A 15220-nucleotide genomic window follows, 5' to 3' on the forward strand; every position below is an offset into this window, starting at 1 on the left:
AATTAAGAATAACTGTTCCTTTTAGCAAAGAACCCTTGTTTACTAGCAAATTAGGAACATTCAAAACAGGTTGGATAGTTAGATAATTAAAATAAATAACTAAATTCTTTTGGAAATGATACTAAGGGTCGTTTTTGAGGTATGACTTAATCCCTAATCCTTAGAGTTTGGGGATAAGTCTGCTATGGAGTTCACAGTGGCAGGATGTAGATATAACATGCCAAATGGCAGCATCTTCTCTCACCCTTGTTGTCCAACCTGGCCTATGGAAGACAGTGGATTCCAGGGCAAACCTGTAACCCACATGGACATGGTTACGATCATGTGTAAGTACATTATTAGATGATCTCCTTTTATGCAGTGCTACATTTCTTTGCTGTGCCTGGTGCTGGCTATAGCAGGAGATAATATCTCCCAACAGATGGATTTAGGGGCTGATCTAGTCTATGGTTTCTATTGTCTTATCAAATGCCTTTAATGTGGTTCTTTCTGTCTGTTGCTATTCCAGGAGAAAAGATAACTTTTTCTCTCTTTTTGAGTGGTGCTTTGTGGAATCAGTTCAAACTGCCCAGAGTTTAAAGACTCTAACCCCAAAGAGAATCAATTTACAGATGGAAATGGCATAATAGAATAAAACATGTTACCTTCCAACGTGTTTCGGAAACTGTAATTGGCCATTTTATCCATGGATCCAGATTCATACTGAGTCAGTGATAGGCAAAATTCAACTTCAGCTGAGGATGGGAGCCTTGGGGTCCTTGATTTATCATTGTTCCCAGGATTTCGCAGTATAGGCCCCTCACTTGTGGCATTGCATAAAGCCTGTTGGCTGTTGTACTCTTCAGATCGAGTACAAATTACCTGTATAAAATACTTTCTATTAGCAGAGCTGCAATTGTAAGAAATAAAAGCAAACAAAAGAGGTACTTTGATTTTTTTTTTAAAGGAGCAAAGAAAATGTACAATGTAATAAGATTATTGCAAGAATATATATTAATTTTTAAATTTTCTCTGTACAATTTTAATATAAGCTTGGTTATTTCATAGAAGACACCCCTCTACTACCATGCACATTTTGAAATAACATATTAGTCTGTATCTGAAACTACCCATGTGGACTAAGGCATCAATTCTCATTTATGCCCTTGAAAACTCACTGAGGCTAAATTCAGTGTTACCTACCAATGCAGCAGGACACAAACAGAGTTAAATCTGCTGCTGCAGTTGCTAAATGGAGGCTTTTTGGCCTCAGCAGACTGCTGAACAAAGCCATTATCACAGATTTTTCTCCCCACACAGTAAGAGGGGGATTTGTTAACTTGGAATATGAAAAAAAAAAAATCTTTTATTCTGAAAATATCTGTCTGTGCTTTGTCAGACTAAATGGGCACTTAGTATCACTATGTCTTGATGATGCCATACGTACAAAATGGGAAAAGACGCTGCTCTATTTCCCAGGAATGTTGTGGGGATGAACATGTATCACCAACTGAGATACCGTAGTGATGGGTATTAGTAAAGGACCCGAAGCAGAAAGATGGATACAGATATTAAATACTGTCAGAATCCAGCATCATTTACACAAATGTTCTGGGTTCACAGGCAAAGTCCAGTTACCAAGGCATAACAAGTCATTATTTGTCAGATGCTCTATAGAAGCTGTCAGTCCATTTTGAGACTCCTGGAAGAGCAAGGTAGTTCAATGTAACTTCAAACGATATGCAGCTAATTTTGGCTGAGTCAAACTCCTTCACATTTGCCATGGGTTAAATGTGCCCCCACAGACTGTAAGTATCACTATGGTGCTTCTCAATTTCTTTTTAAACCACAGTAACTTACTTGTTACCGAAGGACATGGGTCTTCTGATGACCATGAGCTTTTCTAGTAGCTCTCACTGCATTCCCTGCTTGGCCAGAGAAGTGATCAGAATGAGAGGGAGGATTTTTTCATATTCTGGTACAATAAACCTACAGGGAGTTAGTACAAGTACTAACTCATATTTCTACTTTATACTCAGGAACTTGCCTCATGTGGAGTCAGGATGGAGGTTGGAGAAAAAATATGGTGACAAAATGGCAAACAGAAGATCAGACTGGGTTTGGTGGGTGTGTATAATGGTACCGTTGATGGGTCTATGAAAATGAAACAGAGCAACAGTGGCTCAAAACTCCCAGAAGTTTTTTTGTATCCCTTTGAGGTGAGGCTGAGGGTCTGAATCAAAATTGCTTTCTATTGTTTTGCTTTTTTTCTGAAGAACCCGCCAAACCAAATAAAACTCCAAACCACCAGGGATCCCATCAAAATGTAGGACTCTGTTGTTAGCAGGTAATCAACGTGGTTAATGAGAACTTTGTGTGGAGAAAGAACAGGTCTCGTTATTGAGCGAGACATCATGGGGAGAAAACACTGGAGGTGTACTTCTATTTCATGGACTGAAACAATGAACAAGAAAGTGAGTGTAAGCAATCATATCCACTGTGAATGATATGGAAGAATATGAGATTCTCTGCTAGTGAAGGAAATGAGTGGGACATTCATTTCACCAACACTAGCTGTGTACAAATTGCCAGATTGAAGCAACACTTTAGGACGACCTCTGCAGTCAATAGAGAGAGGCACCTCTTGAGTGTGATTCACCCTCCTAAGCCAGATGTCTGGTAGGTGAGATGTACTTCCCTCTAGGGGTGCCTAACTGTCTCCATTGACTAAGTCAATGAAAGAAAATTTGTAAAAAAATCAATGCAGAAACTGTCTCCAGACTGCAGTTAGCAAGGGAAGCAAAATTAAGAGTGTTCAACTTAATGCTCTGCTTCTGCATTAGGAAGGGATGAATCACACCCTGGAGGCACCGACGTGCCTCTGAAGTGACTAAAGACAGAGCCAAAGGCAAGTTTCTGTGCTGCCTAACTAACTTTTGAATGAGTGGAAGGAGATGAGATGAATCCTTTTCTAAAAGTGATTTGACCAAAAATTCACAGAAAATGTATGATGGAGCTGGTGATATAACCCAGATTTCTTAAGAATCTGGAGTTCTTAAGTGAGGAGTTTCCTATGAATAAATTATTCTCATCTTTTTTTTGAGGAGATAAGAAATCTTAATAGAGAAATTTATCCTTACAGATTGTTCTATTAGCTGAAATCTGCCCTAGTCTGTTAAAAGTACTAAGGTGCCCTTGGAGGCCGTAGGTAGTTGTCCAGCGGAGAGTCTCATGTGCGCATTCCTCCCAGAAGCTGCCCGAGTGGGTCAGTATTGTGCCTCTAAGAAGCCTCTTCTAAGAATCCCCACTGAGAAGTGAGAGGTAGCGACAGGGAGAGACCTACAGTTAAAAACACAAAGCGTAGCTGTGGTACTGTTTTTATGATTGTTTTGTGTTACTGAGTTTATTCCTGTTAGAAGGAAAATAGGGGGGTGACTCAGGCTGAGGGAGATGCTCTAGTCGTGTCTTTGTTTATAAAGAATGCACAGACCTCTGTCCCGAGAAGGGCACTGCTGAAGAAGGCAAATATGTCTTGGCTGGTGAAGCTCAACCCAAGTGGATCACTTGGCTCAGACACTACATGCAAGTGGATTTTCTGTTTAACTCTGTTTCCTATGGACCTTATCTAGGTCCATATCTTCTTCTGGCTTCCGTGCCCTGTCATCTCCTATCTTTTCATCCTCTCCCCACCACCCTGGGGATATATCCCCTTTGTGTCCTAAAGAGGAATCACATGCTGCCTTCAAGACTGGCTTGTCAGATATTCAGACAGAGAATCTTCAAGCATGAGTGCAAATATATCTAAACAAAGGGACATTTCCCCTTCGTTCTGTTTATCCATTTCAGTGGGATTTAATGCAACTGTTAATGTTATGAGGCTTATAAAGGGTTAGAGTGCTAATATATTTTTTTTCGTTTAAGTCTCAGTATACTGTCTGATTAACTTGAATTCATCCTAAACAGAAGCCAGATGCTACAAGGCATCTGGTAGCTCATGGTCAAGAAATGCCAACATAAGGGGCAGGAATGAAAATGCTTATTTGTGACCTTCTGCTATTTGTTCTGAACTAAAAATTAAAGTCTGGCCATAAAATTAGCCAGGATGATTTTCCAGAAAGGTGCAACTTAATACAAATTATGGGTCTATCCTGAAACTACAATTCGCTGTTTTATCAATCACGTAATGTGCAGGTGGTAACAGAACATATGTCAGTTAAATGGTTCTTTCTGGATGTAATCTGCATAAAGCATACACAAAATGGGTCACATCATTGCCGCCTTTCCATTCAGCAGGAGGACTTTCTACCAGAAACATGCTGTGTTAACACATGATTTTTTTTGTTCCCTTTCAGAACAGTCCTGAGCAAATTTCTCAGTTCACCCTGGCCAAAGCTTCATATTCAAAAGGCACCCAGTGCCTGCTGTCCTGCATGCATAAATTCGCTGACTCCCAGGGAATTATTAGGAAGATACTCGGGGGAAAAGCTTATGTAAGTAGTTAGCAGAGCAAATGCCGGTAGATGGCAGTCCAGAATACGCAGCATCGCTCCTGGGCCTCGTAGAACCCAGCAAAAAAATCCCTCCGTGCACTGCAGTTGAGATCTTTAGCACAGCTCTTGGTATCGTTTCTTAGAAAACAGACTGTAAATGTGCGGAAGCGTTGCTGCTGTCTCGCACCTTTTCGCAAATGGGAAACCCTTTTGCCTTTTAGTTTGTAACTGCTTGCACAGAACAGCCCCTGCGCCTAAATAAAGTGAATTGCATTACAGGAGTCTTCAGCAGTGTTCAGTCCTTTGTCTGCTATTTTTCAGTTCAAAGCTTTAGGGGTTTTGGTGACAAATTCTTTGCGGTCGCTTTGGACTTATTAGATCTGCACTCACAGGGACATGCAATACATGTAATATATACCTCAACAGCTGGAAAAAGGGGATGAATAATTTTCTGTGGTATCGAAATAGCTGCTCACTTACAAGTGATCTAAGTTCCTTAGTTTGCTGGGGAAGTATGGCCGCTCAAAGGGTTAATCCACACCACTGCCTTCCTTTAGAGCTGGTGCATTGCTCTGCTTCTCTTCTGAGCCCACCAAGCAGGAGTCTGCCCCCAGCCAGAAACTCTATCAGCATGTTTTCATAGTTATGTTCCAGGTTAATATAGCCTAAAAGAGCCACTTCAGACTGCACCCAGAGCTTATCTGTGGCACCCATCCCAGCTCTCCCAAGGGGGTGATGTGGGCACTTCATGACGCATCCCCATGTCTCCGTTTGTCCTACGTGAAGTCTGGACTCCTGAACTGGAGCCTTGGGTCCCATTGTGCAGCCAAAAGAGATTTTGCACTGATTCATTGCCTTTCTCTGTCTTTCTCCACTTATTCTCACATCCTTGCTTGGGAACGGCATTATAGTGCAGCCCTCACACTGGATTTAAAACATTTGGCAATTGTAAAGAGGTTTAATCTTTACTTTTTTGGCTGCATTACGGCCTGCCATAATCTAATCCTAATTAAGTGGCATTCAGAAGCCATTTACTCACCAAACTGGGAAAATGCAAGGAAATCCCCAAATAACCTGCAACAGAACAAACTGTACTTTGGGAGCTTGCTTTATAGGCAGAAATTTAAAAGGTGCTATATCTGTACCAAACCAAAAAGTTTTTAAGAGACTGTGTATATTTGTATCGGGTTCTTCATGTACTCCTGAGCATTAGCAGGAATGGAAAGGTAAAACAGGCAGAGGACTGACAGAAAAGAAGAAAATATGGACAGCAAAGCTTCAAAGAAATTCTAAGAAACATCTCTGTGCAAGGCTAAGGTCATTAATTATCTTTCTGACCCTTACAGTGTGTGCATTAACTGGAGGAGCTGTGAAACTCCGGCTAAAAGGAGATGAGACAAACATGAAGTGACAGCCCTGAAACAAACCCAGGCCCTTCAAGGTATTTTCTCAGCCTGGCTGAGTTTCACCTCTTTGCTCAGAGGCAGCCCAGAACTGGGGGGTAACTTACATCCCATTCAGACCCCCAAAATGTGCTGGGGTAGAGTAGGAAACTTTGTTATCAGTTACTGATGAAATATTCATTAACACTTTCTGGTTTGGCAGACGGTGATTCCCTGCTCTCTGGCTGTCTCTGAGATGGATCGTTAGTGTTGCTGTCTCCGTGTCTGCTGCAAATTCACAAAGACACATCTCTGTACAGGTAGGCTTCTTTTTCTGGTGAATTATTAACAAAACCCAATTTTTATGAAATTCCTTAGCTATTAATTTATACACCTCTGAAGATGTTTATCTTTTAAATTACACAACTGCTGAGCAAGCACGGCTATATGCTAGAGAACAGCTGAGCAACCACAGGCCAAATTCTGCTGTCACCCACTCGAGATCTCGTGGAAGAAGGGGAATTACTTTGGGATTACAGTGACATAAAGAGGCTGAGGATACCCAAGTGGTTGTTCCTGCTGCGCACAGATCCTGATTCCCTCTGGCTGTGGTACTGAGGTGTGGCATGTGGAGACTTAGCTCTTTGTAATAGGAAATGTTTCAAATTTATAATCCACGTAAGCATACCATTAGGAGACCAATCTTGATAAACACTTCTTTTACAGTTACTCGCTCCATTTGAGCTCTTGTTTTTTTTAATTTACCAGGCTGTAGCTGGCACCAAAACCTATTAAGTTGCAATAAAAAATAGTGTCATTGAGTTCATGAGATACTCAGGCATCCACAAGAAGATGGATGTAAGGCTTTGGCTGATTTGAAGAAGTGTTGGCTTCTGGTGTTTATATTTTTTAAAATTTCCTGAAGTTTTTAAAGGTGGACGTAAAATAATGCTTTAAATGATCCTCTCAGACTATTCAGCTAGCAATACAGCTCCCTGATAAACTGTGCTTAGAATTAAATAACTGTGTCTGAATAGCTGAATTTTGTATTTCTTATGAAGTCATATTTTCAGGTAATGGATCTAAAGTACTGTCATTATTAGTTCAGGAGCATTATATCCTTCTTCTATTTGTGTAACTTGTTTCCCTTTTGTAGTAGCTTTGCATTTGTGTAAGTGGTTCTGCAGGGTGATATAGAATGAAGTGCTAAGGGAAATTCTCGGTGCTTGCAACAAAGAATTGGCTGCAGGCTTACACCAGCACATCTGAGAGCAGACAGCTCTCCACGTTATGCAATTACTTCTCTCAAGTCACTCTTTTTTTAGGAGAGACAAAATGCAGGGGGCTAAAGGTGGTGGTATAGCCTGCTTGCCACGATAGTAAACCTAAACCAGCACTTACATACTCCTGCTTTATTTTCTTCATCGTCTGTCTAGCACACTGTGGGGATCCCCAAACTCTAATGTTAACTACTAGCAGAAAGATTCTGCTTTTACTTGCAGAAGGCTTTTTATGCATTTGTAACTCCACTGACTTCAGTTATTTCTCCAAATTAGTTCTGGTGCAGAGGAGAGGAGAATTTCACCTACTACTATTTAAGTGAGGCATAATAATTACTTTTTAGCAAATTCATTATCCTGAATAATTATAGAAATGGCTACTAAACAAAAAAAAATTCTCAAAATGTCATGGAAGGTCTCCATTTCCCATATAGCTTTCCGTTAAGTCGACATGAAATTGCAAAATTTGGTAAAGCATTAGTGTGTCATGCAGTCCTAATTCTGAATGCAACACTTGAATCATCACAAACAAGTAACTGCGAACATGAGAAAATCCTTCCCACCTACCCTAAAACATGAGCCAAGCAAACAAATAAAAACACTAAAGATTCCTGATAGTCTTGCTGATAAAAACAGAGGCAGGAATCAGAAGTGTCACTTCGATGATAAACATGAGAAAAATATGGACAGATAATTCACTCAGCTAAGTGGTAACAGCAGTATGTTGAAGAAAAAGTAAGGCAAAAGCAAGAATTTCAGCATGTATTCATGGGTATCCATGTTGCCATGGCAACTTCTCAATGGAATAAAGTATTTTCTCCTTTCTTTAGGGATGAAAAAAAAAAGATGCTATTGTGCAAATAGGCACTTTACCTTTTTTTTAATAAATCTATAACTATTTCCTAACATAGCAGGTATTGTTTTGTTATGCTTTGTAAAGAGACTTAAATTCTAAAAAGGACACCATATTATAGATGTGTTATTCAAAAGCTTTCTCTTGCCCTCTTTTTATTTTGAATGCTTATTAAAAGACTAAATTCCTTCACATTTCTGGATCCTCCTCTTTTTTTTCTCTCTTGCTGTTTGGCTACAGAGCTTGGATAATCAGCGTATTCTGCAGCAGATCTGTGGCTGTTTTCCGGTTTAAGCTAAGGCTATTTTTGTTGCCTTTTGATTTTCTGGAGTGAGATTCTGATCTCTTACTTTGTGCTACTTGAAGGAACCGAAGGACTGTTATTCCATCATAAACAATTATTTAAATTTGGATTCAAGGCTAAGAAAGAAATACCAGTTTGTGTTGTATCTTCACCCCAAACTCACTGACTGAAAATGCAGATCTGTTCAGTCTTTTAAATTCTTTCTCTAGATAAGACAGCAGAGATATACATAGATAGAAGATGCTAAAGGGGAATAATACCCTTTGAAGGTAAAGTTATTGTAGTCCTATTTTGGAAATTTTGATAAAAGTGTAACATTGACAGAAGTGGCTGAAAAATGTAAAAGTGATAAGAACCCATTTTCAGAAATTGCTTGGAAAACTTCAGCAAAGGACTTAGGTGCTCTTCTATATATACACTGACATTGAATGTGTTTTAAACATGGCACAATTTTTATTGTTGCACCTATTAAAGTTATATAAAAATATTTGTTAAAGCAACTTGTTTCATAAAAAATTTTCTTTATTGTCAGAACATATTTGTGGGAACTGACCTTAAATGGGAAGTTATAAACCTGACTGTTTCTTAAATATATTCATTGCGACTCGTAAATTTTCTGTGTACTTATTACCAGGATGGAAAAATTCTAAGTATCTGGATAAGATTTATAATATCTTTGAAAAGGTGAGCTAAACATAACTATCTGACCCTTCCAGGTCTTCTAGAAAATTCTGTGAGCAGCTGGCTGATTTCTTCGTTCTACCTGCCTCCTACTACCTTGGTTATCTCATGCAATATACTGTATTGATAGCTCCACTTGATACATGTGACCAGTGCAATTCTAGTTTCATTTAATCCACTTTAACACTTGTACCATTTTCACATAACTCTTTATTCAGCTCAGTGAAGAACAGCATCAGATCCACTTCATTCTGGTAATGCAGTCTAAGTAAATTAGTAGAGTTTATCCAGACTGATACTGTTAGAAGTGAGCAGAATCTCAGAAAATGGGATGAAAATACATGTTTGTAGCTATGTCTGTTTTATGGCTACGCCTACATTGGAAAATTAAAAGTGGCCAGGAAATTTCCTGGGCACTGGGGCCAAATGGCATGAAATAATCCATGTCTATGCCAGTAAAATCATCTTAGCCTCCCAAACAGGGTAGCTGTATGCAAACATTCTCCTGGGAATGGTCTCTGAAGAGTACCTGTTTGGGGAAGAACTAGTCAATACATACCAAATGTATGCCAGAGAACGTCCTAAAATAGGTCTGTTACAGTATCTGGGAATGCTTGAATTTACAGGCATATACACAGCCTATATTATTCCAAAGACATAAATCAAGACTAAATACAGTACAACCCACCCAGTAAGCCCAGTTAGTTGCTGTTTTGTAATGCCAGAATATCACAGAGCTGCTGGAGTTTCTATCTCTTTCACTTTCCATTAAATCACTAAAACTGCCCAACCTTCATTTGGGCTGTTGCTACAGAAATAAATAGAACAAAGATAGATTTACACCAACATAATCATAGACTTCAGCGCCAGAAGCGACTGTTGCTATTGTCATGATGGAGTGTGTCTATGGAAGCCAATAGACCTTTGTCACTGTATTTTAGGCGATGCGGCAGTAATAAGCAAGAGACAAAAAGAGTCTAGAAGCTCTCAGTGTTAGAACAGCACAGTATAGTTCAGCTACATAAGACCATATCACCTAAGTAAATATGTAAATTTACCTTGGTTTACAAGCTAATTTGCAGTGCTTTTAAGTGGCAGGAATAGCTATTGAGTTTACTTCTTAGTTCCTTTGAGCAGCAGAGATTACTTCTTCAATTTCTTTTGAACTAGTGATGTGAATTACACAGCTGGTCCTTCTGTGCTCTAAAGACTTGTTTTGTTTGTTTGTTTAAAGTTGAAAGCAGGTTAGCTTAATTTGATAGTTTTTAACCTTTGGATGAAGAAATGCACTGGGAGAGGGCTAGAGCATCTGAAAACTCTTTGCTTCTGTTTCCATCATTCAGTCACCAATTGTCTTACAATAGTTGTGTGCTAGCAGTTTGTGTACATAAATCCTGCTTTTTATCATCTGACTGCTGCGGCAGTCCCAATCCTCTTTAGCCTGCTAAAGGCCATGTTTGGACACAAGGGCATAACTTTCCTCATTCTACCTTAACTTTAGGTTCTTAATTAAGCAACCTAAATCTCAGAAAGAGAAGAGCAAAGAGACAAATGAACAGCTCTAAATGAAGATTAAGTCCACAAAAAATCTGATTTGCTCTCTGGTAGTGCTTACTTTCTCTCCAGGAACGTCTAAGGGAAGGCAGTGTGGCTAAGCTCCCAGCTTGTGCACCTCGCCTGAGTCCCTAAAGTCAGGTAGGATAATTCCCTTCCCCTTCCCCTTGGCCTGTCCTTACCTGCCATGAGAAGAAAAATGATGCTGGGCTGAGTAAATTAGGGTTGGTGGGATGTCTGCCACCCATGTATTCATCAGTGCAGACCACACAGTCCTCTGCATCTCTCCAGTCCCAGTAGGGGATGGTGAAGTTCTCATCACCTGTTATCTTCTGGATCTCACGTTCCCACATCAGCAGAAAGACCCGATGCCAAGGCAGAAAACCAGGGGCTTCGTGGGCAAAATCAATGTCCCGCCACACACTGGACCCACCTAAGAGTGTGTCTCGAGAGGCGTAGTAATGCATCCACACAAAGAGATCATACACGTTGATGTTTCTGAACATGGGGTTGGAGCCGTTGTTCATCTGAGCATATGTCCCAGTAGCAATAACATAGTCCTGGCTAGGGGTGTTCTTTGCCAAGTTGAGGTAGGCAAGAAACTTGTCCTTCTCACTGGTGGTGAGCTGGAAGATATTTCTTCTCGTTCTCAGTCGCCTTTCAGTGCAATTGCGTCCTGAGAAACCAAACTTGCACTCCCCGCAGCTGAATCCCATGAAGTTGCCTTCGCATTTACACGTCCGGTTGTAAAATACGGAGGGCCAGTCCTCTCTGTCATCCACTCCAGAGAAAGGGAACTGTGGTCCCAGCGGAGCCTGAGAGAGAAGGATGTTCTGGCAGGACCCTCTTCTGGAAAGCTCCCCACAAGGGGACCCGTCTCCATCCCAGCGGGGACAGCACTCCTTCCTCAGCAAGCTCGGCGTGTTTGCACAGGCTCTGGGGAACTGCCCTGTGGATGGCTGAAGGACGACTAGCAGAAAACCCATGGCAAACAGCGACATCCTCACAGAGCAGCAGGAGAGCATCAGCGTTACGCTTCAGTGCATGGAGTGCTTCCCCTGACCCCTCCAAAGTCCTGGTTGTGAAAGGAATTCCTGCCCTCCACCAGGAATGCTTCACTGCTGACTTCTGCTACAGTGCACCCTCCAAGGTCCTTCCCCATTCCTACCCTGGATGCATTTACACACAAAACACACTTCAGGGTTAATCTGATTATCACATGTTCTGGGTGAAAGCCAAGTGACTTTTTTTCCCCACCCCCTACAGGCTTCAAAATATAGGCATTTATTATAAACTTTCATCTTCTGCCTAGCACATGATTGCTTTCCTATGGCAGTTAGAGAGGAAGTAAAATTAAAATTTGGACACAGAAACAATTGTCGGCTCTTCAAATTCCTCATTTGATTACATGCTTTAGAACAAATGGTTGTTTAAAAAAAGACCCAGTAGAATCTGATTCAGTTAAATAAGCATAGTGAACCTAAAAATGAGAAAATAAACAATTTGGGGGTAAACTATTTTTTTAAGAGGAAGCAAACATAAAATGTGGTTAGATTAAGCATGAACATAGGGCAGAACCAGAATAAATGGTTTGGTTTGGCATTTTTATATTTCAGTGTAAGTTGCCTTTCCCAGGACAGTGTACGGCAAAGTAACTTCACAAGGGAAGCGATAAACTTTAAAAAAAAAAAAATTTTTTGTTCCCAAGAATCCATAGTGCTTTCACAGTTAATGACACACTGAAATCTGCACCCAAATCTTCTCCACAGTTTTGTGGGGAATAGAGTCAAGATTTGCAGAAAGCACTTTAAGCAGCTGTCTCTCGACCTGGAAAACAAACCTTGACTCCTGTTTCTGTCCCGGCAGGTAGTTTGCAAATACCGTATCTATGTCCTTTACTCAATAGGTTACTGGGCAGCCTCCAGACCACCTACCTCTTTCTTCTTATACATTAGCCTGATCAGAGCTAAGAGCTGTATGGGTGGCATTTAGAAGTCATACACTCTTTGAAGTTGCCCCTTGAAGCAAAAGGACAACAGTTGTTTTACTGCTGGGCAAATTGCATGAATTATCCGCAGTTTTCTTCCGCTACCACTGTCATTAGTAAGAGTGGTTTTGTCGGTTTTATTTTTTTACTAAAAGCATTGTGAATTAGTTCCTTATGCTTAGGGAGAATCCCAGCAGGGCAGGAACTACTTATAGGCAAATGAAGTGAGAACTGTGCTGGGAAACGATGCCTTTTGCTGGGATCAGCAGGTCATCACATGACTGTGCTGAGGAGCACGAGGTGCTTTAATCCTGTTGGCTTCTACGCCTCAGGTATTCCAGGAGATTATCCCCAAGTCCCACTGCCAGGCAGCCTGTGATGGGGGAGCTTGGAGCAAGAAGGGCAAAGGAAAAGGAGTTGCTTTTTCAAAAAATATTTCTAACCACAGGCTGATGTTTACTGTTGTTTGATTCCCCTGGTTTCCATGTTAGGCTTGTAAAACAGATTTCATCATAGAAATGTTACTTGTTGATTTATTTTATTTTCACTGTGCCTGGCTGTTTGGGAGACCTTTGCAATTTATTTCATTTACTGTTCTTCCCATGGAGGCTAGTGCAAAACTACTATATGTGAGAAGAGAGCCATCTCTGAGGATAATGATATATATTTTTTCATTTTCACTGAAAAGCTACAGGGATTGGGAAAGGCTTGAGGTAGAGCCTCAGAGCGAACCAGAAAAGCCCTCAAATATATATTTAGGCAGGCAGTCATACACGCAAGTACATTCAATATCCTATTTTTATATTCAAATCAGAATTTATGTTCAATGTTAAAAAATTAGGATCTGAGCCTTGACATTTGTCATATGACAAGGTTCTGAAGCAGCAGGTTACCAGAGTAATCCCTTGTGAAACTGTATGAATGAGAAACTCTGAATGAGGAATGTGACTGAGGAGCAGCACATGCCCTTCTTGACCCACTAGTGAGCAGAGTCCTGTTTTGAATAACTGTCAGTGATTCAGATAGTAGTTGGGAAATCAAACTTTCCATATATGAACAGCCATAAGCATTAAACAAATAAGAAAATATGTGTTCCTATTCCCACGGGTGACTGTAGAGTCACCAAAACATGAGACAGTCATACCTTACATGCTGCATCTGGGTAAAATTATCTTCGTTAAAAAGGCCTCATGGGACTTTCCATCTCTCTTGTGCTTCAACCCAGCGCTCTTTATTTCATCGTTCATCTGACAAAACCTTCATACCTGCATGAAGTTTGTGCATAAGTTGAATTTAGTCTTTTTGACCGAGAACCCTTTCCCTTGCATTCTGCCAGTGGGTTGACATCATCTTGCCGTATGCTCTGAGAGACCCATTTTTCACACCTGGGTCCCCACATTTGAGCATGGGTCAAGAGTTATTCATTTAAGGTACACGAATGCTAGGTGGACCATAAGATCAGCATGGCTAAGGCACACCACTTTCTGTATCCAAGAACATGAAAGACAGGAGTTTGGTGGCTATATCCAACTTTACTTGATTCCAAAGCATAAATGACCAGGAATCATTTCACAGTTGGGTCCCATAGAGGCAGCCTTCAACAACAAACTAGCATGGAGCGCTACCTCATGTCCCTAAATCTTAACTCCACCCTAAAGTTTGTAACTGGATCAGTTAAAGTATGGGTTTCAGTCTAATAGAACGGCACAGTAATGACAGTTTTTAAAAAGCTAACATGTGTTTTCATTACAAGGTTCTTAAGTGCTTTATAAAGATGTCAATAATTATTGGAGAGAAACCCCCCAGAGTAGTGAGATGTCTTCCTGAAGTTCATGTGCTGTCTTGCTTGCGGCGTTAGGATCAGTTTTTCAGCACTATGCTGCAATGCTAAATCAAACTTTGTATAGACATGGCCTGTGGCTTTCTGATGTGGTTATGGACAAAGAAAAGGAACAATCCAAATAAAAAACAATGGCATTGAATGGGGGTTCATACTACCTTATAAAAATAACTCAGTCTCCTCAGATCTGATTGGGCTCATCTTCAGAAGATCTTTTCTTCCTTTTGGAAGATGACACAAGAAATTTCAATTCTGGGCTGCTGATACTGAAGCAGTCAAAGTTTCAAGCAATATTAGTGGGTTTTAAAAAATCCCAATAGATGGATGACACTGCAAAGAAAGTGTCTCTTAATATTGCTTGTTAATACTTTTTAGAAATTCTGTGGGGATTTTAAGGTCCAGTGGTTTATGTTGAGTGGGGAAAAATGAAACCTGGTATGGGAAAATGGAGAGTAATTTTTAATTGTAATTATTTTAAACATGAAGTATAAAACCGTGAAGGAACAAAGGCTGGATAGAAAAACTTCATGCTGCTCAGTTTCAGTGGAAAGAAAAACTGTCAAGAGAAAAAGAGAAAAAAAAAACCCAACATGGTTATTTGAGATGGACAAGTACAAGGATCTTTTGACAATGAGAGAGCACTGACAAATGGAAGGAAAGATAATCTATTAACTGGACAGCAAATTCAGTCTGACAAACCTGTAGGCTCAGATTGTGCTCTCTGATCCTTACCTGTTACTTGCTGTTCAACATCAGCATCCTTATGCACTGCACAAGGCACCTGGTTTCAGATGTTTTCCTGAGCTCTTGCTGAGATCACATTTCATGTAGCAGAAGGACAAAGCATCGGGCTTTTTTTGCCTTGCCCCC

The 15220-nt window shown here is 40.4% G+C and overlaps 1 protein-coding gene across 1 annotated transcript in view; it reads right to left on the reverse strand.

Moving 5' to 3' along the window:
* Nucleotides 1-11711, reverse strand: part of TYR (tyrosinase) — a 50693-nt gene extending 38982 nt beyond the window's left edge. Inside the window, exons 1-2 of the mRNA XM_009917683.2 lie at nt 10706-11711; nt 645-861 (exon numbers count right to left, since the gene is read on the reverse strand). Coding sequence (XP_009915985.1) covers nt 645-861; nt 10706-11548 — 1060 coding nt within the window. The 5' untranslated portion in view covers nt 11549-11711. The remainder of the gene's footprint in view (nt 1-644; nt 862-10705) is intronic.
* Nucleotides 11712-15220: the final 3509 nt, after the last annotated feature.

The sequence above is a fragment of the Haliaeetus albicilla genome, chromosome 20, assembly GCF_947461875.1.
Source record: "Haliaeetus albicilla chromosome 20, bHalAlb1.1, whole genome shotgun sequence".
NCBI classification, from domain to species: Eukaryota; Metazoa; Chordata; class Aves; order Accipitriformes; family Accipitridae; genus Haliaeetus; species Haliaeetus albicilla.